The following is a 25,235-nucleotide window of genomic DNA, read 5'->3' as shown; positions in this document are numbered from 1 at the left end:
TTATGGGAATAAGGGCTGAGCGTGCAGCACCAGAAAGAAGTGGATGTCTTGCGTTGCCGCCTAATGTAAATGTTCTTTACTGTATGAACTGCTGCAGCGACGCAACTGTGCTCTGTCAGCTTTTCCCAAATAACACACTGTGTGAAATATTTGCTGAACTCACATCTCATTTTAAAAACACAGTCAGTACACATGTGCACTCCAGGGCGTGTTGCCAAGCCCTTTTCTGCTACCCACACCACCAGAGGGAGTATTCAACTGAAGAAAGAGCAGCTTCACCAGTGCAACAACTGGATCTTCACTCTGAGTAACTTTATAATGGTTCCCCCAAACCCAAAGAGTGTGAGCTCAGTTTGCAGTGTTTCTGCACTTCCACTGAGAAACTGTCATCATGCATCCCTCTCCTGCAGGATGGCGTCCATTAGAAATATGATCTGAGATGTGAGATGGAAAAGGTGATTTGCTGGATCAGATAGGCCTAATCAAGCGGTAACAAAACACGGAATATCTATTTGATTGATTGACTCTCGCCTGTTCCAGGAAAGGCACCCACAGTGTATTTAAAGTCTGACGAGGTTTGATTTCACCGTGTTGCCGTTATCTGAAATTATACACACGACTATAATAATTTTAAAGAGTGAAAAAAACAGACTCTGCCTGCACAAGTCCAGTATGACATATCAGCACAGTGACATACGGATGCCCGTGTGGCCACACTAATTATTGTCAGCGGCTGGGAGTGATATGGACTCGCAGAGAAATGCAACGTCCTGCCCTTCTACATCTTGAATAGTGGGAGTCATGAACCGCTGCAAGGTGACGCGTCCTCTGATTTCAGCCGAAACTTCAGCCTAGACACGCCGTGTTATTTATCACCATCTGGACGTCCGTCAAACTGCACCGAGCCCCTTTCTTATCAAACATCGGGGATCGGGACCATCTTGCGCAGTGGTACGGCGAGCGGAGCAAGCGGTGGCGGCGGCCACTCCGGGGAATGTCGACTGGCCGTCAGTCCTGACATCGGCCTCTTCTGATCTCAGACACCAGGTACAGTACACGGCATTTCAAAACACTGTCACCGCCGAGCCATGCTAGCTGTTCGCCTGTTTCGGAGCCGTCCTCCTTACGTGTGGACTCGTGTAACTTTCCCCTCTTTTTACGAAGTCTTCGGGTCGCTAGCAAGCCAATAACAAAGTTCAAATCCCGTTAGCTAGCAGTGGTTCGCCTGCAGATGTGTGCTACGGCGGCGTCACTTTACGAGCAAGTAGCCTAGCGAAGACATGAATTAGCATGCTAAGTTAGCCCGCGGACCTGGCTGGCGCAGCAAGTCTCCACTCATGAGCGCCGGGGTTCACACCAGGGGCATGTGTCCTTAAATTCTCCTAACGAGAATGCGGTGCTTGCTCCACTTTTGTGCTTTCGCGTTCACGCACTGCCGACGAGGACGTTTTCAATCCAGATGTGTAAATTACTAATATTAGCTTGTCAGCAGGCTAATCTGAGCCAAAGCAGCATTTGAATGGTTTTGTGCTAAGCGGCTAAACCGTGTTGAGGAGGTGACAGACGTAACGATACCTGTCACTTCAGCACGGAGCGGGCATGTGGAGCCCGAGACGAAGCTAACGCTGCCGCCGCTTAACGCCGTCTGCCGCCTGTACTGCCACCGTGGTCAACGTTACCTTAAAAATACACACCTGTAATTTCAACATGTGTCATTTTAATACTCATTTCCTGCCCAGCTCTGATTCACTCACGCTGAAGTAGCTGGACGTTGAGCTACAGGTCAGGCTCATACCTGACAGGTAAAATGTCAAATTTAAGATGCCACTGACAGTTTGCTCCAGCCTTACAGTTGTATTTATCCTAATTATACAGCTAAATGCTGTCATAAAGCCTGTGCTCTCCTCTTTCACACACCCCTTTCCTCTCTCTCTGTATGTGTACACATATATATATATATATGTATGTATGTGTGTGTGTGTGTGTGTGTGGGGGGGGGGGGGGGGTCTCAGTCATGACCCTGCCCCCGGTCCAGCCTGTTGAACACGGTGTGATAATGCTGCACTTGAACCAGCTCACAGACAGAGATACTCCAGCTTGCCTCTTTCCGTGTGTGTGCACAGGCGCCTCATGCTGTTTGTGTATCTACAATATCCTGGTGAGCTATATATAGCACCCAGCAGAGTCTGCAACTTGATCCGAATTGTCTTTCAGAGCCACAGCACACTGCGCGTTGCTTTCAGCTGGACGTGAAATGTCTCCTCGTTCAGAGCATCTTTTTCTGTTCTGACTTTTACTACCACACGTAGGCCTTCGTGCAAGCCTGTTCTAGTCGTCACTTTTGTGTGTTTTGTCCCTGCAGATGAGGTTGCGAGACGCTTAATCTGGTATGTCAAGGCTTGATAGACCAAATATTATTTGGTTTTTAGTCCACCCAGTGCTCATCACTTTGCAAACTGCATGGCCACTTTAGTAAACATTAGATAATTTATTCTGATCTATAAGAGGAAATTTGTTCGCTCGGCTAAAACGAGCGTCGGACCAGGCGACGTTGAGTCAGTCTTCCTGTCACAATAAGACGGCCCTTGTACCTAAAAGTGTACACTAAGTTGCTGCCTTTTGTTTGGTGCACAGTTGATTTGAATGAACAAGCAGGTGGCAGCCAGTGCATTTCCACACACGCTGCTCCGCTGCAAGCACAGACAGATTTGGTGAGCTGCTGACAAAGTGTTTCTTATCTGGTTAGGTGATCTGAGAACTTTGGGCTGAGTTACAGGGAGCACTGCTAAGGTGAGCTATGAAAGAATAATGTGATATTGAGAACGTTTCCACGCGACAGAATATACCTAAGTAGTGGACTCTGAAGGCCTAGAGACAAAAAAGCAAGGCCCCAGTCTAATCCCTGAGTAGAAAGTACTTGTATTATGGTTCCCAGTGACTGCTGTGGTTCTGTGCCTTTCTGTCTGCTTGTCCTTTGCATACTTTGCATGCAGTTTTGGTTGGCAGAAGTGCTCTGTACGCGCTGCTGCTGCTGCTCCTCAACCTGTAGTCACACCAGGCGGAGTCAGAGCAGCGTATTCGGGCGCGTTCACTTCAGCTTGTTCCGTCAGGTGAGAGCGGTACCGTTTGAACTCAGGTGTGCGTCGGATACCCACGCTGAGGCCATGTGAGCGCGCAGGTCTTGTCCATTCACAAGCACGCTGTGGTGTTGCTTGCTTGGATTTAACCCTCAGATGCTAAACAGAGTTTCCTGGGTGCCAGAGGCCAGATGTTCATCTCTTATTTTCAGCACTTACGCTCGAAAGACGAGTCTCAGTGGAGGCTTTTGTTAGGATTTTTCTGAACTTGGCCAAAACTGATGTAAACACAAGACAATGGATGATTTACTAAAGAGCACGGCCAGGTGTATGAAAGACTCAGCCTCCTGGGTCTGAAAAGCGAAGCCAGTGCAGAAATACTTCATCCTTTCTGATGGCCCGCAGGGGGCTCCAACTTGCTGCAATATAGATTGTATAGAAGTCTATTAGAAAATGACCCCACTTCTCACTTGATTTATTGCCTCAGTAAACATTTCCCTGATGAGTTTAAGGTCTCAGTCGCTAGTTTCAAGTCCTTTTCAACGCAGCATGATGTTCATTTCGTAAATTATGCTCCCATTTAGAGTAGAGTAGATAATAAAGCAGGGTATGCTTGAGTGTGGCTGCCTTGTGATTGAAAAGTTGCAACCATGTCAGGTGGGTTGCCGGTGTTGGTGGGCACGTGTTGTGTCCTCTGGTCGATGTGTGTGAAGATTCATCCAGGTCGTAGTTATCCAGGAAGGATTGAATCAAGGGCAGCTGGGCTCTGGAAACATCCTTCAGGTCTACCTGACCGGTGGGGAGTCCCAGGTGTTTAACCTCTGTGGGGTCATTATTAAGGCCACCTGGGCTGTAAGCGCTCCTGGCTGTGTGATGGCAGAGGTTAGTCGCTGGAGTCACCTGAGGCTACGCGACAGAGTTGTCATATGAGGCCAACTGCGAATAGTTGATAAATCTCCTGGGAGGAGATCAAAGGACAGCGTGGGGGACGAGTGGTGTTGTAGAACTCCTCCTCTGTTCAGGGATAGTTTCTCTCCTCTTCCTCTTTCAAACCATCTGTCCTCCGCATCCAAACTATGACATTATCGTCCTTGTAGAGTGTCCGTTACTGAGTCTTGACCTGAGGAGTGTCCTTCCTGTGTTGAGCCATGCGTTTGTTTAATGGTTGTTTAGTTTCCCTGATGTGCATTAGACTGGATACACTGGTTTCTTTTCTTGTGTTTGGGTGGGAGGTTTTCTGGGTGGAACAGTTTCTGTGTTAGTGTGTTACTGGGTTTTAAAAGCACAGGGATGCTGCTTCTGTTGAAAATCCTCCAGCCGTGTATGGAGTGACGATTTGTTCTTCTTCTCTTCACCATCGGCGGTGTTGGTGTTCCTCCTGAATCTTGTGGCTGTTTTCACAAAGGTCCAGTGAGGTGTCCACAAGCTTTAAGTGCATCCCTCGGATGTTTGTCCTCCTTCTCCTGGGCCCTGACGTCCTCTCCTGTGATCTTGATGTTACCGTCCACTGAGCTCGTGTGCTCTGTGAACGCTTCCCAAACTGATAGATGCACAACAGTATTTTATCTTTGTACTGGTCTCATTGTCGCAGTGTGTATTGCAAAACGCACAAACAAACAGGCTCCAACTGGGATTCGACATCCGGATGGCACATCTGTCATCACCTCTGTCCTCTTAAGCGTTCTTGTCCTACGGTTTGTAATCATATCATTACTTGCAGTTGATGTGTAATAATGTGAAACCCTCTCGCTGTTGTTAAAGCTGCTTAGTTTACACTGTCTGTACAGAGTTTACAGCAAATTAGCAAGCAAAGGCCAAACGTGTGCAAACATTTTGATGATGTCGAGGCAATTTCCCATCTAGTTTATATCCGTCGCAATAATTGCAAGTATGCTTATTCAGTCCAAGATTTCTCCTCTTTTGTTGGTTTTCTTTCATCTCTTTTCCATCCTAAGATGGACATCTTTTCTTCAGGTTAGGACAGCTACGTTTCCACATCTGCCTTGACCACTTTGTCTTCACTTATGACCAGTTAAAACTCATACTGGGATCAGGTTGGATTGTGGTTTGAAGTGCTTCTGTCCTTCTCTTTGGCTAATGTTAGGGTAAGTTATTCTAGGTACGGTCGGGTCATGTTTAGGCTGGTTACTGGTGATGGTTTAGCGTTGTTTTGAGATTGATGATGATCTCTGATCTTTCGGAAAACCCGAGACGCTGCGTCTGATTGGACGGACCGGTCCTCCTCTCGTGAGCAGACTGGTACGTGTGCGTCCAGTTTGACATCGAAAGACGTCTGTCCATCAGCCTTCTGTGCTGTAATGCCTCCCTTCTGTCTGTACCGAGGCAGCAGTTTGGTCTTTTTCCTTGCTCTAGTTGGCTTTCTTCCCAGAATGTGTTGGAAAGGATACAACCCTTGACCCTCTGTACAAAATGAGCCCAGTACTTCCTTGTCCCTGAGCCGAGGCTGAAGCATGGACTAGGTGCCGGCAGTCTTCTCCATTTTCAGTCTGTTGAGGTGTTTATCAGTGTTTGTATGCCAACAGATCCCGTGTAAACTGCCTCTGCATAACACATATGATGCACACATGCACAATTCTTATTCACCCTCTACCTTTTGTACAGTTTCTAATGTTTTCCCCGGGTGTAAAAAGGATCTTTGGTCATCTCTTTTGTCGTCACTGTTCAGTCAGGCCCCTCGCATCAAAAGACAGCAACGCTTTGAGATCCTCACAAAAGTCTGACTTTTGTTTTTTTCTGTGGCCTTTCCTGTGTCGCAGGCCCTTCTCTCTGCACATCGCCTACTGGTTCGCCTATTTACTCAGCCCCATGACATGTTTTGTTGCCACAGCAACCTGCCGCAACCCCCCTAGTGTGCTGATTTTTTTTTTGTTGGCTGTCACCTGTGTGCTGTCCCACAATGCACTGCAGTTTACCTCCAACCAGTGCTACTGGATGAGGCTGAATTGCAATAAGCTGTCTGTAGGCTGCAGAAAAACAAAGTGCAAGTTGAGAGAAGAGAACAAGTGTGTGATTGAAGGAAAGGGGAAGGAAATAAAAAACATGTTATGGCCAAGACTGTAAAAATCAAGAAATAGATATGGCTATAGGGCTGAATGTGGTCAATAATACATGAGCAGGGTTTCCCCGCCTGTTGCACTCTTAGCAGGCTGACTCGAGTGCTCTGACCAAAAATGCCAAACACGCATTATATATATATTTTTTCCTCCTGCATGACTTTTGAACAAGTTCCAGTTGTGTCCTTTCCCTGCCTCCAGCCTCTGACAGCATACAAATATAGTCTCCTCTCTACTTAAAAGTTACGAATCTTGAATGTGCAGGAAACAGTCACACTGGCTGCATCGGGCCAGTTTCTCACTTCACAGTCGCTGTGCTATCAGACACGGATGGTTGGTGCTTTGTAGTGAAGTGACCTTTCACTGGTCACATTGTTGAGAGAGACATAAGGGAAATGTTGTTTATCCACCCTTCGATTTTGTTTGATTGTTACAGAAGCCTGCGAAATGTGAAGTTTCATTCATCAACGAGCGTCTAAAGGCTGTAACTCGCTGGGCGCCGCCACCAATAATCGCTCCAAATGTGCCGATGGCCATCACTTGGAAGCGCTTTCGCATTTTTGTCCTCAGTCGGTTTTCCATGAGCGAAGGTTGGCAGGGCCCTGATAGCTGACTCGACTCCTTAAAGCCCAGCAGAGCGCGCCCGTCGTCATCCTTGTTGGTTTTTCTGGAAGCTTCATGGCTGCAAACAGTGCAGTCGTTGACAGAAGAAACACTGTGTTTGCCTTAAATTTCAGCTTTGTGTTTTTGCTTTAAAACAGCTCACACACACTTCAGCCAGAGTCAGCTGTGATGTCTGAAATTTATCTCTGTGTGCAGACAGTTCTCTCTGAGCTGCAGGGTTTTTAACATAGCATTCAACAGTGTTATGTAGCGCTCGAGCTCAAGTAATTAGAAACTCCTTATTCTAACGAGAGGTTGAACTTTGTTTTCTGCGTTGCAGCAGAGAAGCAGAGTCCTTTTCTCAGTTTCAATTGTGTCATCGAGCTGCTTCTTCTGAGGAAGTCGTTCGCTGTGTGTGATCAAGGATTGTTTGTATGTGTTCAGCTGCACGGCGGCTGCACACTGGAGCTCTGCTCGTTTCAGAAGAAGTGACTAAAATGCATTTTTATGTTCGTTGCTTTCCTTCCTAAAATTCATTGAGGTGCATGGTTATTTTTAATTTATTTAATTTATTCGTGGAGGCCCACAGGTGGATCCACCAGCAGAAACTCTGTGAAATACACATCAAATATGCAGCAATTTCTGGGTGATAAGTGGTGAAAAAGGTGACAGTTTTGGGCTTGTGTGCACATGAAGGGAGTCATTACGCCAGCCGCATAACCCACATTACATGCGTAACATGAAAACAGGCGAGGAAGGCGTCAGAGGTGTGTGTTTGAGCAGGTTGACAAACCAGAACTGTACGCTGACTTTTTAGGGAGCATTGCGTAACACAGCGAAAAGGATGTTTACATTAAGGCTTTCTTCCAAAAAAGAAGAAATAGTTTGCAGATTTGATTTAATTTGTCGGTGAGAAGCAGCGTTCAGCAGCGATGAGTACATTCTGCTGGACGGTGACGTCTTTTTGATTTTGCAGGATTGTTTGTGTGAAACTGAGCTTTAAGTTACTCAGAATCAGGAACTTTAAAAACAACTAGTTGGCTGTTTCCTGCGGCGCACATCCGGCGCAGGCTTCTTTAATGATACTTGTCAGAGTGCGTGTCCTTCTGGAGGATGCTGGCTAGACGTTGACATGAAGTGGGGAAATATTGTGATCATGATGTGGTTGAGTGGAAACTCTGCATTAGGTGGTGGGAGCTCATTTGCAGTGAAGACGTGAAAACACGTATGGAAACAATATGAATGAGAGAGTTCAAATGAGGACGTGTGCATGCTTACCTGAAAACCTTTGATATGATAGGACTAATTTTTAGAAACATCAGTGCTGTCTCTTATCTGGCCTCATCACAGCATTATATTCTTACGCTGGGCGTCTTCCAGCTGTTCATTTGGCCACATGAAAGAGTTCCTCGCCTGTTCGATACTAAAAAAGTTATTTTGGATGATCTTGAAGGTTCAAGCTCGTCCAGCCTTTAGACAGATGCACACAGCCTGGACCTCCAGCTCGCTGGTGGTGTCGGTGGTTGTCCTGTTGCTTTAATCATTGATACGAGCTGAAGAAGAGCTTGGACGACACTGCGGGGACGTGATTAAACTCAGAAAAGTCCTTCACACAGGATTTATTTTGCTAACAGTCATACATGTTTTGTTAACCGTGGCCTTGTCCTAAATTAGAGCACGGAACGGCCGAGCACATTTAACTTATTTGCCTTCTCTGAGCCTTCATTTCGACTGGCGCCACGCGCAAATGCAGTTTGTCAAGCAGCTAATGTCAAAAGAGGTTTCAACTGTGTGCCTCTGTGTGGCTGCACGCTCCTGCGTCATACACATTATTCATTCATCAGTACTGTTAAACACTTTGGCCTCAGTGTTTGCCGGTGTCGGTCCACAGAGCAGCACTGTGGCATCTGTGTTTTGGACTTGGCTTAGTATGTTGTTCTCACTGCTGGCCCGACTTCCCAGGGCTCTCTGGGTCTATTAATACCAGCTCGCTCTAAAAATACAGAGTACTGTGTGACCCACTGGGACTAAATGGGAGCTCGACCTCTTACCGTAGGCATACTGACATACACACACTCCACAGCTATGAATCCTGGTTTCCTTAGAATACAGCATTCCCCTGCTGTTCAGCTGAAATAAAACAAATAGGACGGCAGTATTTTCCACACTTAAAGGCAAACACCTTTTGGCAAATTCACTCATTAACTCATTCATCAAACTGTCAGGCCGACGTGAGAACAGCGGTGTTTGTTTCCACCGATGTGAAGGAATGTAGGAGCGTGCGCTTGTGTGTGTTTTCCTGCTTTGTGCGTAGATGCACTCATCATCACGGCCGTAAACGAATTGACGTCATACGTAAGGACCACATGCTATGGACACTCACACTCATTAAATCATTTCCCTAATTTGTTTGGAGCAGTGTTTGGATGCTTCTGGACCAGGTCCAACGGTTCAATTGAATTTGTTTCCCAAACAATTTGCAGAAATGTCAGATGAGGAATGGGAAACACATCTGTTGATTGGCCAGCAGCTCGACTTCGTCCAGCTGATGTCTGCTTTAAAGGGAACAACTCCAGAAACGTGTTTGATCGAGGGTTTAATAAGTGCCTCATACTTCAAAGAAGGCGAAGCCCTGCGCATCAGGGCGTGAACATAATGCTGCTATCCCTCCTATTTTTGTGTTGAGTGTCTCTGCCGGCTCTCCGTCTCACGGGGACATGCGTTCAAATGGACGGCAGAGACACCACCAGTTAGATCACTTCTTTGAAAGCGATCAGTGTGAATGCACATCGGGGCACCTTCGCGTAATTAGCAGTTGTTAGTCGGACTGGATTCTCTCAGCTTCATGCTTCTTTTTGGTAACTCGATAAATAACGTGCACGTCATGAACAGTGAATAAAATGACTTCTGTGTTGCCCGCCTGTCTCTTTTAAGTGTCCACGCCTTGCTTTGTAAGGTGTAAGACAAAACCTTTTTGTTGCAAGCAAAGGCAGCAGCCTGTCTAATCCCAGCAAACAGTGATTATCTCTCCTGCCTCGGTTGCAGACATTTTTTTTTGTTTTTTCCATTTTGGCATAAAAATGTTGAACAATGCTTGATTCACTAGCGGTGCGAGACGTTCTGAAACTCTTGTCTCCTCTTAAAGGCCCTGAAAACTTTTGCTTTGCAAGCAGCTTTAAACTTTCTGTGATTTGGTCCGACATGAGCTCCACATATTTCTGCCAAAGTTAGAAGAGTTTAGAGTTTTCTGTACTTGTGTTTCATGTGTGATTCATGCTGGCTTGAATCGATGTTGGGAAAAGATGATGTGACGTACGTCTGAGCCTCAGTCAGGGTTTAGCCCGTCAGCCAGATGCCATCAGTCCAGTCAACCCTCGTAGCCCTGCTGAGTTTTTGACTGTTAAACCCTTAATTAATAACACTTAAGGATGCATTTACTCAGAATTTAACCTTGATTTTTGCATATTTGGATTCAGTTTTGGATGCATACAACAATAAGACACAAAGCTACTGATGCTGCCAGTTCAAATATTTGCTGCTGTAGGGACAAAACTCGAGAGCTGTTTATGATGCGAGGAGGAACTATTAGAAAGACGTCAGTATGATGAAATATAATTCAGCAGCACCGTAAACTGCAGGCTCCATGATGACCGTGAAGTTGAACCTCTTTAAAACAGCTCAGGCAAAAACTGAACATCATAATGTTCATATAAGCTGTATTTGGAAATTGAGAGCCGGACCCCGATCCGTCACAATCGTCTGCCTCCGAGCTCATCAATGCCTTCATTTCAAGCTGAAACATCTGTCTGGCTTAAATTCTGTAAATGTTTTTATGTAAAGTCATTTTATCAAACGAATACCATCAAGGTTTCCAGCAGATGCTGCTGAAGCTCCAGCTTGTTGTGGGTAATCTGGACAGTCAGTGAGGAGCAACCAGTTAGCAGCGAGCTAGCCTCTGTGTTTCAGTGGATTGATGCCTTCAGATGACTTTTTTATTATTGCTCGGCTTTATCTCATTCACTGCATTTGCTTTTTCCCCTTTGACACACTTTCTCTGGAGCGTTCAGCTCTGCATCGTTACTCTTTGTTTGCCACTGAATAATGCAATGCAGAAGCGGTGAAAGTTGTCAAGTTGGACAGTTGAAATTGGTTTAATACAGTTTTATTTACTGGATATATTTGAGCTGTTAAGCAGCGTCTTATCTCTGACATCCCTGAAATCTGTTTTGCAGGATGCAGACTGTTTCTGTTCTGTTGATTAAAGCACATAAATCGTTAATTGAAGGCCAAACACGACTCATTTTTGTGCACATTTTGCTGCTAGAATCTTTTTTCTGCAGTTCGTCTGCCAGATTTGATGGGATGGAGATAACTCATACTACATTTACATTAAGCCATTTAAATTTTAAAACACATTTCCGTGTGAAAGCAAATTTTTTGTATTTTTTTTTGTAAATGGCCAAATCTCTTCTTAACCCGCTTTTGAGTTTTAAACCAGTGGAGCTGTGCGTCACAGCTAACATCTGATACGGAGTGGGACAGACAGCCCAGCTGATGAAATAATCATTTCATGCTTTATTAACTTAAATATAGCATCATGACAACAGCTGCTGTGTTATTGGCTGCTTCTACATTTGAAACGCGTGGTTACAGAAAAGTTGTCTTCTTATCTTTGCTGCCACACAGCTGCTTTCTCTGCCTCCACCTCCTTCACCGTCCTCCTGCTCTCTGGGTTTCAGTACAGCTGAATTCACGACACGGTTGTTCTCGTTTCCATGATTTTCTGCATGTTGTCAGTGAGTATGAAATATTTCAGACTTTCACCACACGAGTGTCTTTGCTGGTTCTGGTCTTGAGCACCGTGGAGGCGTCATTCAGCAGCTCATCCACACATGTCGGCGTGCTGTGGGCGGGCTCTGCTGCTCCTTAAATCTTGGCTCTACCACTGTTGTTACCTGAAGCCAGAGCATAAGCCGTTTTACCAGGCTCAGCATCTATGACCTTCATCATGAAATAGGTATGAAACACAGTTTAAACCTGAGTATTTAATCAGCTTGAATAGCGCAGCAGACGTTCATAAAGGGACCTGCCAGGATCTATTCATGAATTATTGGTGACAGCTAAGCCTGTCGACTCCAACACGGGGCTATTTTCTCACACTTGTTACTATAAACCAATAAGCAACTTGGCAGCTCTGCACTCATCTGGCTGCACCTTATTATGAATTATGTGCTTATTTCCATCTCGCTGCTGTGAGCTCGCAGGTTAGCATGTCAACAACTGATCAGCGAACGTTCGAGCAAATCCAGGAGGCGAGTGTCTTTGCAGTGTTTCTTATTTAAGCTCTGAACAGTGTGAGGAATGATTAAAACTGTGTGTGTGTGTCTGTGTGTGTGCATGTGTGTGCGTGTGCCGCTAGCCATAGAAGCCAGTGCCCTTTACATAACAAGCTAAACTGGGATTTGTAAATTTCCAAACTGTGTCAGCGCGCTCCTCTGCACCGTAAGACTTGGATCTTAATCAGGTTCCATCCATCCATCCATCCATCCATCCATCCATCCATCCATCCATCCATCCATCCATCCATCCATCCATCCATCCATCCAGTATCTCTGTGTTACTCTGCTGTTTTTCCAGGTTGCAGGGCCTGAAGTTCTTTCACATTTGGAGTCAGATGTTGGTCGTCTTAACTCTGTTCCCATCTATCTTATCTAGAGGATGAAGGTCTTAAATGGTTGGGCGCAATTAGCATTTTGGACCCGCAGAAACAAATATATGAGAGCTCATTTTCTCGCCATTGAGAAGTTGTTAAAGCATGAGACGAGAACTACGAGAGACCCTGTTTGAGAAGGGAAGCTGCAGCCTGTGAGGCCAGATGGAGAGCTGCAAACTTGTCAACATGAACACAAACGTAGGCTGAAAGTGAACGTTCAGCCGCGTTTGGCAGAAAGTGTTTGACCGGATGAGGGGGCGGGAAAGGGAGAACACTTCCCTTAAGGGACATTAACTTTGATTTTACAACCTGGGTTTTATTGCAGATTAATTGCGAGGCTGATTTGATTTAATTCGCTCATTCAAATGCCACCATAATTAAGTACCAATCATGTCTCAAGCTTCGCTGTTAAATGTCTGGTTACGCTGGTCGAGGTCAGGGTGTAATGAATGCAGATGACGCCAATTAAGTTTAGTGTTGGTACCTGAGATTTGCCTGATTAGTCGACGCCTCTCTGTAAACAAAAATGAGCGCTGATAGCAGAAGTCAGATTTTGCTGTTCTGCTGCTCAACATGCGGCACTGATACAGTACACAGAAAGAGTGTGGAGCCCCTTCACATGTTTCTGTTTCAGAGCTTTGAATCAAAGTGGACGTGGGTTGGCTTTGTTATGCCTCCATGCCGGCGACAGCTGAGGCCAGAGGCATTTAGCTGCCGTCCATCCGTCCGTCCATCCGTCCGCCCATCCCACCAAGAGATCTGAGCCACGCTGTGAGGGAATCTCTTTAAATTTGGCACAAAAGTTCACTTGGACGCGATTGTTAACTGATCAGACTTTGGTGGCCAAAGGTCACTGTGACTACACACAACACACCATAATGTGCTAATTCTGATGAAGTTTCACAAAAATGTCTCAGAGGATAAAATGATGACGTGATGACATTTTAACCATTTTAACATTTGATGAGACACTGAATTGTTGACGCTAATCTTTGGCATCACTTTGAAACTGTGCTCTTTGTAAAGATCTGCTGGGTTACTACCTTCCTACATCACTTAATACCTCTTATTGAATTCCTTCTTGACTACATATATTTAATGATTCTGGACAGACGTGGATGTAAACTTGGCTGGTTGGTGTAAAACCGGGGCGGTAATTCTACTTCACACTGGTCAGAAGAAAAGAAGTCCTCAGCTGCTGTCAACCAGTTGTTTTGAGAAGTTGCATAATAAGTTGAAAGGGGATCACCTGTGTGTAATCAAGGTGTGACAAAGGAACTGTAGATTAATAGGCCTCAAACTGATAACCCTTGTCCTCATGTTACCCACTAATTTGTGTGCTTAAGTGCATTTGTCGTCTAATTTGTGAATCTTAAGCAAAACCTTCCTTGTGATCTAAAATAAACTCTTCTTAAGCGTAATGGTTTTAATTGTCCTCTCCTGTCTGCAGCGCACTGAAGCACTTTTCTCCAGATGTTGCAACAGAAACTGGCTCTTGAGACTCTTCCAAATAAACTGATTTTTGAAGCCTGTAAACAGCACTGTACAAACACGCTTTCTTGGCTCCAACAGGGAAACGTGCTTTGTTTGAGAGATGTGACTGCACAACAGCTCAGTTAAACATTAATGTGCTAACCAAAAATCTCCGGTCACACCAGCGCCTCGTTGAGCTACCATTCCAGAAGGTCAAGGAACAACATTCATTGCATATCATAATATTTATGAAGGCGAGATTGCTTTGAATGGCTGTAATCATTTTCATACACCGGTGTGTGACTTCACTGACCTAAAAACACTCGAAACCCTCTCAAGTAAAGACTCCTCCAGCTTGAAAAAGCTCCTCTAATGTTCCTTGTGGCTGATTACTTAAATATAGGTTCATTCACGTGGCAAGGAGTGGGGATAATGGTAGTGCAAGGCCTAACTCCAGGTTTACAGAATGTTCAGATGAGACTCAACATTTACATTTACACTTCGGTGTCTTGTACGTTCTTTTATGGCTCAAACTGCACTCAGTGTGACTTCTTCAGGCGTTTCCCTTGTTGATCATATCAGCTACAGAAATGACTGGGTGTCTGCGCGGCTGGTATTCACTTCAGATAGGCCTGTCTTCTCCTAACTGTCCACTTGAAGGTCAGCGACTCACCATATGATTAGTCCGCCTCCGCTTTGTGTTGCACAAAGCAAGTGAGTCACGCTTTGTCAACAGGAGTGACGTCTGACTGTCCCCGTCTGAGTTAATGAGTGATGGAGTCCTCAGCCAGCGAACAAGGCGCCTTTCTGTGCCGACTTGAGCCCGTGTTGGTTAATGACTAATTACAGCATTGTGTTTACCGTTACCTGTCAAGGTGAGCGAGCCGTGCAGATGGTTCTGCTACAGCTGACCTGCCTGACTGTGCTGTGCGCAGCGGTGGGATTGTGTCATCGGGCAAAAATGTAAACCAGTGGATGTGTTTACATGAGATCTGCAGCATGTCTGCCAAATATCTCGGCTAGCTGTTTTTGAACAGGCCGTGTTGACTGTTTTGACCAACTATTGTTCACCAGCAACAGGTGTGGAAGGGCCTTGTTGAGACCTGCAAGTACTGAAGAACTGTTTAATGCCGTGTGCACACGCGCTTTTGTGGGGCAGACAAGGAAAACTTGTGCACACAAATTCTTCGACGTACATGCGAGTTATGAGCGTGAACGTCAGAAGCTCGGGGTTACGGACAGAGGCGGGCGGCGGTGTCAAGAGGGCGTCAGCTCGCAGCTATGGACTTGAACCCAGACGAAGCCTCGTGCGCTGTGAGGTGTCCTCCATTCTTAATGTTGAGCTTGAATCCTGCTGAGTTTAAGGTTGTTTGTATTCCTAAACATTGCCAGTAAAGCTGGAAGTAGATATGTGAGAGCTGGGGGCACGGGCCTTGTCATCCGGGCTCTCAGGTCACACTAAAATAGATTAAAAACAACTCATCAAACCCTTGAGGTCTAAGTTAAAGTCTGTAATGAGCAGGTAATGAGTTTTTGCCAGTTAGTGCTTAAACTCAATCTGCAAAGCTGAGAGTGAGCGAGCGAGCGAGCGAGGGAGGGAGGGACAGGTACTGCTGCAGACAGTGTTGTGGAATGTGTGGTGGAGTTTTTGTGGTTTGCACAGTGTTTGGTGGAGGGAGGGACCCAAAACGCCGCTGAGCTACTTTTGAGCTACAGGTCCCTCCCCCAGCTCAAACTCAGTCTTTGCTCTCATTCCCTTAAAGGAACAGTCACTCCTCGATGTATCTTCGGCCTCGGTCTCTTATCAATCTTTTGGCATCTTCTCTCCCTTTTACGTCTTTGCTCATGAAGTCGATGTTGACCCACAGGCTGAGTGCGCACACGCTGACAGATAGCGCTGACTGTAAAGGCTGCTATCTGGCTGTACTGATGATGTTACTCTCTCGGTGTCCCCCAGGTCCCTGTGTGGTCAGCGAAGTGTCCTGGAGAACAGCATGGCAGTGTATCAGTGGAGCGTCTGGGTGAGATGAGGTGAGTGAGCAGGCTGTTTGCTTTAAAGGCTTGACCCACAACCAGAGTGTGCTGCTAATCATCCACTCAGGAAATCCTCAATGTGAGCTTTCTTTCTTGAATAAGTTACAATAAACTAGTGAAGCTCTGCACCTATAAACTCACATTCAGATTAATTAACATTTGCAAGGCCTTGCAGAGAAATGATCGAAGTCAAGAACTGAACAGAATTTTAGTCTGAGTTACTGATGATGCTGATTTTTCTTTTCTCCAGCAGCGTCTCCTGTTAGCAATGTGAGCTCCACTGACAAACCGACACAGCTATTCTCCATACCAGACCTCCACTTCAATCACCAGCCAATCAAATGCACCCGGACAATAAACTGGCCAATCATGGCAAGCAGGTCACCACTGACAGCCGGTCCCAAATACCCAGTATAAACCAGCAGGCTCAGCAGCAGCAAGGAGCTGCTGGCCACCTGGGTCCAAAAGGCGTCAGTGCCGGGAGCCATGGAGTCAAAACCAACCAGATTTCCCCCGGCAACCCTGGACTGAAGGCCGTCAGCCAATCAGTGAGCAGCGTCGGAGGGATGCTGAAAACCAAATCCAAGCGGGAGCGGAGCATCTCTGTGGACTCTGGTGAATCGAGAAATGCCCTTCCTCCCACCCTGGAGACAGATGCCAAAGGAGGTAAGGAGCGCACGCTGGGATGCGCAGACGGCGTGTTTCTGTTCGACGTATGCACGAGTTGACTTCCTTTAACCTCCTATCAGCCAAATCTTAACCCAAAATACCAGATTACGTGCATTCGCCTCCTCCACAGCAGGAAGTGAATACAAGGACTGAGAGGACAGAAGAACTTGTTTTCTCTCTTGCTGAAAAGCCCTGACCTTTCAGTGAAGCGTCAGAATTTCCCCCCGGCTTCTGATAGTGTGCGCCGTGCCTGCGCTGCAGTGACGTGTCCCAGATGAAAAAGCATCTGGGCTTTCTGTAGAGCTCAGAGAGAGAAAGACAGGTCATGAGGTTGCGAAAACGTCGTATGCACAGAGAGGTTGTTATTAAAGCAGGAGACAGTTAGTGGGTGGGAAGACTTCAAGGCCTTTTTGTGAGTGTCAGTAATCGTTCGTGTTGATGTGGTTCAGCTCAAAGTGTTTGATGTGCATTTGTTTGCTGTTGCTTATTTAAGCGTTCGCGTGGTCACGTGAGCGTTCCACTGCGGAGGACAATGTGATTTTGTGAAACTCATCTAGGCTTCCTGTACATGACTCGAACCTCCTCTTTAAACACACACATGCTCTCTCACACACACACACACACACACACACACACACACACACACACCTTGATGCACTCAGAGGCAGAGGTGTGGCTCCAACACAAAGAGCGACGGAGGCTGAAAGAGGGAGAGAACGAAAGATCATTGGAAGGGTGGAAATCTCTTCCACACACACACACACACACACACACACACACACACACACACACACACACACACACACACACACACACACACACACACACACTGTCTCATTCCCTGTGATCTGCATGTGAAAAAACAAAATGAAACACAAGCCTCCCTCCTCTTCACTGCGCCACCACACTGACAAAACCTTGTCAGTGACAAATGGTCTGAACACGGTAGCGGACGTGGCCAAACAGCTGACTTTGTTGTTAAGATAAATCAACTGCTGGTGAGAAAAACATCCACAGAAGACAAGAGGTCAGCTCTTTCATATCGAGGTAGCAGTCCTCCCTCTGCTGTCCTTTTCTCTGTACTGTCACTGTAAACTTCCTTCCTGACTGTACGTTCAGCCTTCAGTCTGTGGTTAGCCGAGCACATCTGGTGAGCTTATTGGAAGATATTTTTCTGCCACGAAGTAAGATGTCGAGTAATGAAAAATCTTCACTGATTTGTTTATAGAGCCTCTCTAAATATGTGACAGTAATCAGGAATATTGCCAGTAAAAGAGTACTTTTCTTCCCTGTCACCATTTAGAGTTAAACCAGCCGTTGTGTTTGCTGTCAGAAGTTGCTTCTGCCTTTTCCACTGCAGGTTACCATATGGAAATGTGAAAGCTGCGACATATTTCTTGCAGCTTTTTGCACCCACTGGTGCACAGCAGCTTGTGCATACACAAATTCATAATTACACCATGTGACAAGGCACATGCTTCTGAAAACACTGCATCTCAGATGTGATGAGCATGCATGGCATATTGTTTTGAAAAGAAACCAATGTGGAGATGAGCAGAGCTGCAAGTGATTGCAGTGCTTACTTTTGACTTTGAATTTTATTATTTTTTTGATAAATTTTAGTTAATTGAAGAGAATAAATTATAAGTTCAGTTCATCTTTGACTTTTTGCTCAGGGAAAAAGAGCACATTTCTGTTTTATAGCTTCTTTTTTTTATAGCAGCTTCTCCCATGACAGTGCAAGAATAAGGCTGCAGAAAGTATAAGCATACATTCTGAGAGAAAGGCAGGAGCATGTCTGCATGGGTGTATGAACCAGAGATTCACCTTACAGGCCTTTAATGTTTTCACAATTGGGCTCACAGAGACATACTTCAGCTCTGGTTTAGATAATCTGTACTTTTAAATGACATGGCAGGGTACCTTTCACTGAAATTACTTCATGATGAAGTCCATTTGATGATTGATTTAAAGTGATACTGCCATCTGACATCCTTATCAGATTTAAGGTCATGTGTTGCATTTGTCAAGGCAGCTGTAGGCTGGGATCCTATAATTTCCAGCAGGTAAAGCAAACTGCATTAGAGCGGTGATACATCAGCCTCTGGCTCTGGAAAATACAGTGATGAGTTTAGATTAGTGAATTAGTGATTAGTGAATAATAAAAGCAATGAAGGGACAATACTATGGCAGTTCTCATCCATGTATTGATGTGTGTGTATTATCCTCTAGAGGGTGTTATGCGCAGTAAGCGGCGCTGTGTTCTGGAGAAGAAACAGCCGTATAGTGGAGATGAATGGTGCTCTGGACCCGACACAGAGGAAGATGAAGACAAACCACACACGGCAACCCACCGTGAGTCTGTCTACCTCCACAGAGGGGGAAACACACTGCACATTGCTGTTGTCTGAATGTAGCACAGTCCTCATTAATGTTTGTGTCAACGTGTCCAGGACTGTGAAGGCCACATGAATTCCATGCAGAAATCTCCTGCTGCATCTGTTTTATTTTCTGACAACAGCAGGTTAAAGCTGTAAATCATCCATAGCTGTTTTCAGATCTTGCACAAACACACGCTGAGAGGAGGATGTCAGCCTGGAGTGCTATGCTATCCCTTTACTTTACATGTGTTTTAGCTCCATCTAGTGTTTAGATGTTGTAGCCCAAAGGATGCACTGACAGTACAGATCTAAGCAGTTGTAAACCAGTTATAAACCAATGAAATCTGTGTGCTTCTGTTTTCTCTAAGGAGAGCGTGGGCTGGCAGGTCCTATCCAGGGGCTCTCTGATCGCCTGTCTGCAGGGCCCCTGTCTGAAACTGGGGGTCCTGTAATGGGATGTGGAGTGGGACCAGGGCTAAAGGCAGAGCCACCTCAGCCTTCACAGCAAGTGGTGTATGTTTTCACAACCAGCCTAGCCAACAGGTGAGGACTTAGGAGCCTAACATGACCCATTCTGGCACATCAGAAGAGATGTCGTGATTTTCTTTATCTTATCAAAAGCCTTGGTTTGTTGTGATTAGATCTCCAGTTCAACGCTGATAACTGCACTGATCGTTTAAGTTGCAATATCGCTGTGTTTGTTTGACAGTGCTGCAGAGGCAGTGATGAAAGGACAGACAGATTCCATCCTTCTGTTTCACCAGCAAAATGTTCCACGCACCAAGTTGGAGCAGGTCAGACATCCACAGCTCAGCGGCAACGTCAAGTTGGTGTTCAAACTGTTAAATCGTGAGAAAGTAAAAGTGTTTTACCACAATAGAGACCACAGGTGCAAAGTATGTGGGAAGTTTGATTTGTTTAGCTATTTTGATCTCAGGTACCTGTTCCTGTTTCTGCACTGCTGTGAATATTTGTACTGAGACAGTAAAATTCACTGTGTTGTTTTGGCAAATTAACAGACAATATACTATAAAATATCATAACAGCAAATAAACAACAACAACAACACATATACTACTACTAAAAATAACAAAAATGTATTTGTTGGCATAATAATAGCATTTAAAAGCCTAATAACTTTTGTCTGCCACAGGGTCACCCATCAGGGAAGCTCCCTAACCTGTCTGAGAAGATCAACTCCAGCAGCTCTCCACCCACAGGCACCCCAAAATCTCAAAGTGGAACACCACGGCCAGCCTCTGCAGGAGTTGGAGGCCCATTGCATCCTATAGGGACACCGTCATCAGTAGGACACTCTGATAATGAATCCTCTCAGACCAGACCTGGCGGAGCCTCCAGCAATAACAGCATCATCACCCATCGGTCAGAGGGAGGGAGCGCTGCCACACCTGCGGGCCCAGTCCCTGGAACTGGAGATGGGGAGGTCGCAGGGGGTATGAGTCTTCCTGATGCTACTGTTTCTCCCTCGGAGAGTCCCTCCATCCTATCTGCACACCTACAGAGTGATTCAGGCCAGCGGAGTGGTCCAGGGAAGTCAGATGGTCTTTCCAAAGAGCAGCTGGAACACAGGGAACGCTCTTTGCAGACTCTGAGGGATATAGAGAGGCTGCTTCTGCGCAGCGGGACGAGTGGAGGCCCTGGAGACACAGGAGCCTCCAATAATAATGCTAGTAATAACTCCTCCAACCTGAATAATAACAACAATACTGAAAGAGGTGCTATTCTTGAGGACAGTGACAATGGTACTAATAACTCTGGAAATTGCAGTAGTGGTACTATGCTATCATCAGCCTTGGCTCCGATTGGAGGCTTGAAGAGATATGAAGAACCCCTCCAGTCCATCATTTCTCAAACACAGTCCCTTGGTGGACCTGCCCTTGACAGTCCTCAAATGGACTCTCACCATAACCTACCACAGCACCCCCATCACCAGCTGTCTTCACCTGGGGTCGACATGGGTCCCTTACTTGGACCAGAAGGGCTGACACCAGAGCAAATGGCGTGGAGGAAACTGCAAGAAGAATACTACCTGGAGAAGAGACGGCAACAGGAAGTGCAACCCCCCACACATCCCCAGCACTTTAGAATGATGACCGAGATGGGCATGCATGGAGGTCCTATGATGATGAGAGGACCCCCTCCTCCCTACCACAGCAAGCCCGGGGACCAGCAGTGGGGTCCTGGCAATATGATGGGAGGAGGAATGGGTGGAAATGCACGAATGATAGACATGCATCAAGATGGACCCCGTGGCCCAAGGTTCCTGGGACAAATGCAAAGAGGTCCACCTGGGGGAGGTGGTTTTCCCGGTAGCACAGGGGGAGTTTTACCAGTAGAGGGCCTTGGACCCCAAAGGCCCACCAGGCCTGGGATGATTTGGCTGGATGATATGCCTAACAACATAGGTGGTGGAGGTCCCTTTCATGGCTGCTACCCAGGTGGACCTCCTCAGCACTTGCAGGGTGACCCAGAGCATTCATTAACGCACGAGGAAATGTTTCGCATCATGGAGAAACGGCAGATGCAGGGCATTCCCAGGTTTGAGCTTGACAGAATAGCTAAACAGCAGCAGCAGGGCAACCTTGGCTCAAGAATTATGGACAATGCTGGGGGCCCAGACTTTCCCAATTTGGGAATGGGCCGGGGTCCGCTCCCCACTCGAGCTGACCCTATGGACTTTCCTGGCTCACGGGAGATTATAGGCTCTCCTGGAGGAGGTCCTCAGATGAGAGACTTGGTAGATTCTCCTCTGGGGAGCAACCTCACAATGAACATGAACCCACAGATGAATGTTCAGCAACAACAGCAGATGATGCTATCTCAGAAGCTCAGAGGAGGTCCTGCGGGAGGGGGGCTTTTAGGTGAAATGTTTAGCCCTGGAGAGATTTCCCGAATCAGAGCTTCACATAATGGAAGAGGGGGAAATAAGGGGATAATCCCAGGACCTGATGGCCCCTTCCAGTTTCCCAATCAAGGTCCCTTTTCTGGAGGACAGGTGGAAGGGCCATATCTTCAACAGTCTGGCCCTGACATGTTTGGGCCTGACCAGCAAGGCCCAAATCAAATGGGCAGTACATCGCGGCTTAGTCATATGCCAATGACTGGAGGCCTCCGGGGAGCAGACCTCAGTCCTAGGCACCCCTCTGACCTATCAATCAATGTTAACCCCATGATCTCTCCTTCAGTGCCTCCTCCTCATCAGCTCAAGTCTCCATCCCTCAACCAAGAGGCATCTCCTCTCCTACCTTCTCCCTCTGCTCCAGGACTGAAGTCGCCCTCACAGATCTCCTCTGCAGGACATCACCCCCCTCTTCCCCCTGCGTCTGGTGCTGGGACTCCTTCCTCTTCTTCCATGAAGTCTCCCCAGGTCATGGGGTCTTCCAGCCTTGTGTTGCACTCCCCATCTGCGTCTCCTGGACGACTCAAGTCCCCAGCCATGGCTGTGGCTTCTCCAGGGTGGGCGTCCCCTAAAACAGCTCTTCCAAGTCCAGGTGGTCCAACCAGTGGTAAGATAGTGGGAAACGGAGGAAGTAGTTCCACTGAGACAGGTACATTCAGAATCAAAAGTGATTGCAGTTTGTCATTAATGCTGTTCTTTGTATTGCTGTGAAATAAATACATATGTGCTTTTTGTTCTTTGCAGGCCAATCCCTTCCCCCCAGGAGTTCCAACTCTACCCCAATTAGCCAACCAGGATCTATGAATCCTAGTATGCCATTTACTTCCTCTCCCAATGCCCTTCCATCTCAGAATCCTTTAACTCTTATCATGTCTCAGATGTCCAAGTATGCCATGCCCAGTTCTACCCCTCTCTATCATGATGCAATCAAAACAATTGCCACTTCCGATGATGAGATTCTGCCAGATCGACCTCTTCTATCTGGTGTCAGCATTGGAGGTAGGACAACAAGGACACATTGTTACACAGACAAAAAACCCATTACACAGTTTGGCAGTATGCAGAGGGGAAGCAGTAGAATGGGCCGCGTTCAGTGTGTCATTTGTAGATTTTGCCATCATGCCATCAGAAAAAGATCAAATGCATGCGTGTTGATTTATAGACGTTTTTTATAAGCAAAGCAACACTGATCTCTCAGCCTGTAGTAGTGCTGTTTGGAAGTAAGAGTAGACCTCCATTTAATATTTCAGAAGCTAATGTGTTGAGAAAAATTGAACTCTGTTTTCAAATGTTAATAGTGTGATTTTCTTTTTTCACATGCTGGCCATGTTTTATCACCAGGAAACATGGGGAACCCCCAGGCATCTCAGATACTTGTCTCCCAGGGCTCCATTGGTCCTCACAGTGATCCACAAAGCCCCATGGGTATTGTAAGCCAAGGTCAGCAGCACCTGTCTCATGACGCCTCGGGGCCTGTGCTTTCTTCCCCGAACCACATGGGCATGCCTACCATGAATTCTGCCATGATGGGAGGGGGCCCGCCTGACGGAATGGGGCCCTGCAACGATTCACCGATATCTCAGAACCAGATGGCAGGTTTCCCTCGCATCCAGCAGCCTCCTCATGGGCCCATGCACTCACCTATTGGAGGAATGTCTCAGAATTTCTCTCAGTCTAATGAGGATATTCTACCACCTCAGCAGTTACACCTGCTTAGCAAAGGTCATCCCCTCCAACGCCCCTCTCACCCCTCAGACTCATTCGCCTCTTTGCCCATGGGGGATGGCCCGGATCTAAGTGAGGTCATAAGACCCACTCATACAGGGATCCCTGAGTTTGATCTCTCCCGCATCATTCCTTCTGATAAGCCCAGTAGCACTCTTCAGTATTTCCCAAAGAGTGAGCCACATCAGAATCCACATCAGGGGCCACCATCCCATCAACCTACCCCACAGCAGCTCCTCAAACAGCTGTCTTCTTCTGGCCCTCCACACAGCAGTGGCCCTTCATCCAACCCACACTTGGCCAACCTGCAGAATATGATGGCTGAACAGCAGCTGCCACCTCACCCCTCACACGGTGGAATACGCCAAAGCATGGGCATTCCTCAGGGGGGCTCAAGGGGTATGGTTTCTGGTGGGGGCATGGGCCCCATGTGCCCCCCTGGACATATGATGGGAAGGACTGGCATGGTGCCCCAGCAGCAACTCCAGCAACAGCAAGCCATGATGGCGAACAGCCTTCTCCACCATTCTTCCAATCCATACGCTGGCATGATGTCCTCTCAGCAGCACCCACACAATCTGATGGCACAGCAGAACATTATGATGATGCAGGCCAAACAGCGAAGCATGTCAATTCCAGGGGATCCTTTTGGCCCCCAGGGTCCTCTAATGTCACCTCAGGGTCCCATGATGGCTCCTTCCCATCCACATTCTGGTATGATGGGCCCCCAGTCTCTCAGACAGCGTGGAATGTCTCTGGACAGTCCCATTGGCTATGGCCCCGGAGGTATGGCCAATATGCCGTTCTGATCCAGCTCACTGTAAAAAACAAAGCGAAACGTGTGTCTGCTTGGTTACCTTCCCATTGTGTCCAAGTTTTTTCATTAATGTTGTTGTTGCAGGTGTTTCAAAAGAGGAACTGTATAAACAATAAATCAGCGATACTCTTCAAATTTTGGATTACGACTAATTTAAAATATTGAATATTTAAAAGCACTGTAACACAGTTCAATAACAAATCTGAAGCCATTTTCTAAAATACTGTAAAATATGTATATTTCAAAGATGTGTGTATTTGTTGTGGGAACAGAGTGGCAGTCGAGAGAGGAGTGCCTCAAATTTCTATTTGTTTTAATATCATTGATTTATTTTCTCCAACTACCAAACTGTTGTGCAAATGAATTATCTATATATCTGTCTATCTCTCTATATATCTATATAGAGAGATAGATATATATATATACTTGCTGTATATATAAGATGCAATTTGTGATTGTTTGCAGTTGTTCTGTATAACTGTGTTTTAATAGAAGTCTAAAAATAGAATAATACTGATCTCTAAGGTGATTTTAGTTTCGGTTATTGTGTTGTCAATTCCTGTTGTTTGATAACACTGACACGGGGGCACGGTGGCTGTATATATGAAATTTTTATTAAATTTAATTAGTTGTTGCTAAATACAAGAAAAAAAAGGCAGATTTCTGACAACAACAACAACAACATTTTTTTCTTGACTGGGTAAATAAAACATCTTTTAAATGCAATCACAGAAATGGGTACTATATTT

General features: G+C 46.2%; 1 protein-coding gene across 2 annotated transcripts; it reads left to right on the top strand.

Annotated features, from left to right (window-relative positions):
• Window positions 1-722: 722 nt before the first annotated feature.
• bcl9l (bcl9 like) lies at window positions 723-25,216 on the top strand. 2 transcript variants are annotated; one of them, XM_070970569.1, is made up of 9 exons: window positions 723-1,047; window positions 15,898-15,971; window positions 16,225-16,640; window positions 18,876-18,998; window positions 19,393-19,567; window positions 19,734-19,818; window positions 20,178-22,593; window positions 22,689-22,943; window positions 23,286-25,216. In XM_070970569.1, exons 3-9 carry the CDS (start codon window positions 16,316-16,318, stop codon window positions 24,476-24,478), a joined length of 4,572 nt encoding a protein of 1,523 aa, XP_070826670.1. In that variant the 5' UTR covers window positions 723-1,047; window positions 15,898-15,971; window positions 16,225-16,315; the 3' UTR covers window positions 24,479-25,216. The 2 variants fall into 2 exon arrangements, with proteins under 2 accessions (XP_070826670.1, XP_070826669.1); XM_070970568.1 differs by having other exon boundaries at window positions 927-1,047; window positions 16,228-16,640.
• The last annotated feature ends 19 nt before the right edge of the window (window positions 25,217-25,235 follow it).

This window comes from Chaetodon trifascialis, chromosome 9 (assembly GCF_039877785.1).
Source record: "Chaetodon trifascialis isolate fChaTrf1 chromosome 9, fChaTrf1.hap1, whole genome shotgun sequence".
Lineage (NCBI taxonomy): Eukaryota > Metazoa > Chordata > Actinopteri > Chaetodontiformes > Chaetodontidae > Chaetodon > Chaetodon trifascialis.
Note: the sequence above shows the minus strand (reverse complement) of the source record. Positions and strands in the feature narration are given on the sequence as shown.